This window comes from Acanthisitta chloris, unplaced genomic scaffold (genome assembly GCF_000695815.1).
Source record: "Acanthisitta chloris isolate BGI_N310 unplaced genomic scaffold, ASM69581v1 scaffold40091, whole genome shotgun sequence".
NCBI lineage: Eukaryota > Metazoa > Chordata > Aves > Passeriformes > Acanthisittidae > Acanthisitta > Acanthisitta chloris.
Genome location: NW_008657215.1, coordinates 302 through 940, shown reverse-complemented (window position 1 = coordinate 940; position 639 = coordinate 302). Strand labels below are relative to the sequence as shown.

The 639-nt window shown below is 52.7% G+C and overlaps 1 protein-coding gene across 1 annotated transcript in view; it reads right to left on the bottom strand.

Annotated features, from left to right (window-relative positions):
* Positions 1–354: 354 nt before the first annotated feature.
* HOXA7 (homeobox A7) overlaps positions 355–639 on the bottom strand; it is a gene marked incomplete at its 3' end in the record, with an annotated part of 551 nt that continues 266 nt past the window's right edge. The window contains exon 1 of the mRNA XM_009084626.1: positions 355–639. This exon is cut by the window's right edge and continues 266 nt beyond it. Within this exon, the coding sequence (XP_009082874.1) occupies positions 355–639 (285 nt within the window).

Below are 639 nucleotides of genomic sequence, written 5' to 3'. Positions count from 1 at the left end.
ACAGCCCGTCCCCCGGTCCTAAACGCCCCTGTCCCCTCCGCCTTCCCCAGGCAGCGGAATTTTTTGCCCAACTTCGGCAAGAGAGCAGGGGAGACGCTTACCCGTGGGGGCTCTGGGAGCCCGCAGCCAACTCTCCGCATTTCCATAGCAAACAGCGCAAACCAACTCAACGCTAAAATTCCATAGCAAACGGAGTTAAATAAATTTACGAGGCTAGAACCCATTAATTGGGCAATAAAAAGTTTTATGATACTCATTTACATACAATGCCACGGGCTTTCTACGCAATGGCGCCTCGGCTATAATTAAAACCATAAAGGCTGTGCTGACAGTAATCCTGGCGACACGCTTTGCCTGGCTGCCACGGCTCCGAGCCCTCTCCGCTCGCCCCTACCTGAAGACCTCATCCAGGGGTATATCCGGAAATTAGGCTCAGCCTGGTTGTGCAGGTTGCTTTCCTCCGCTTTCTCACAGCTGGGTTTGGTTAGCTCATTGCAGAGGACGGGAATGTTCTGATCAAAAGAGGAACAATGCAGGTTGTAGGCATCAGAGCCCAGGCTGTATCCGGAAGAGAACGGGCTTTGATATATGGTACTGTTCACATTGTACAAGCCGGGCATGGAGGAGGCGAAGGCACCC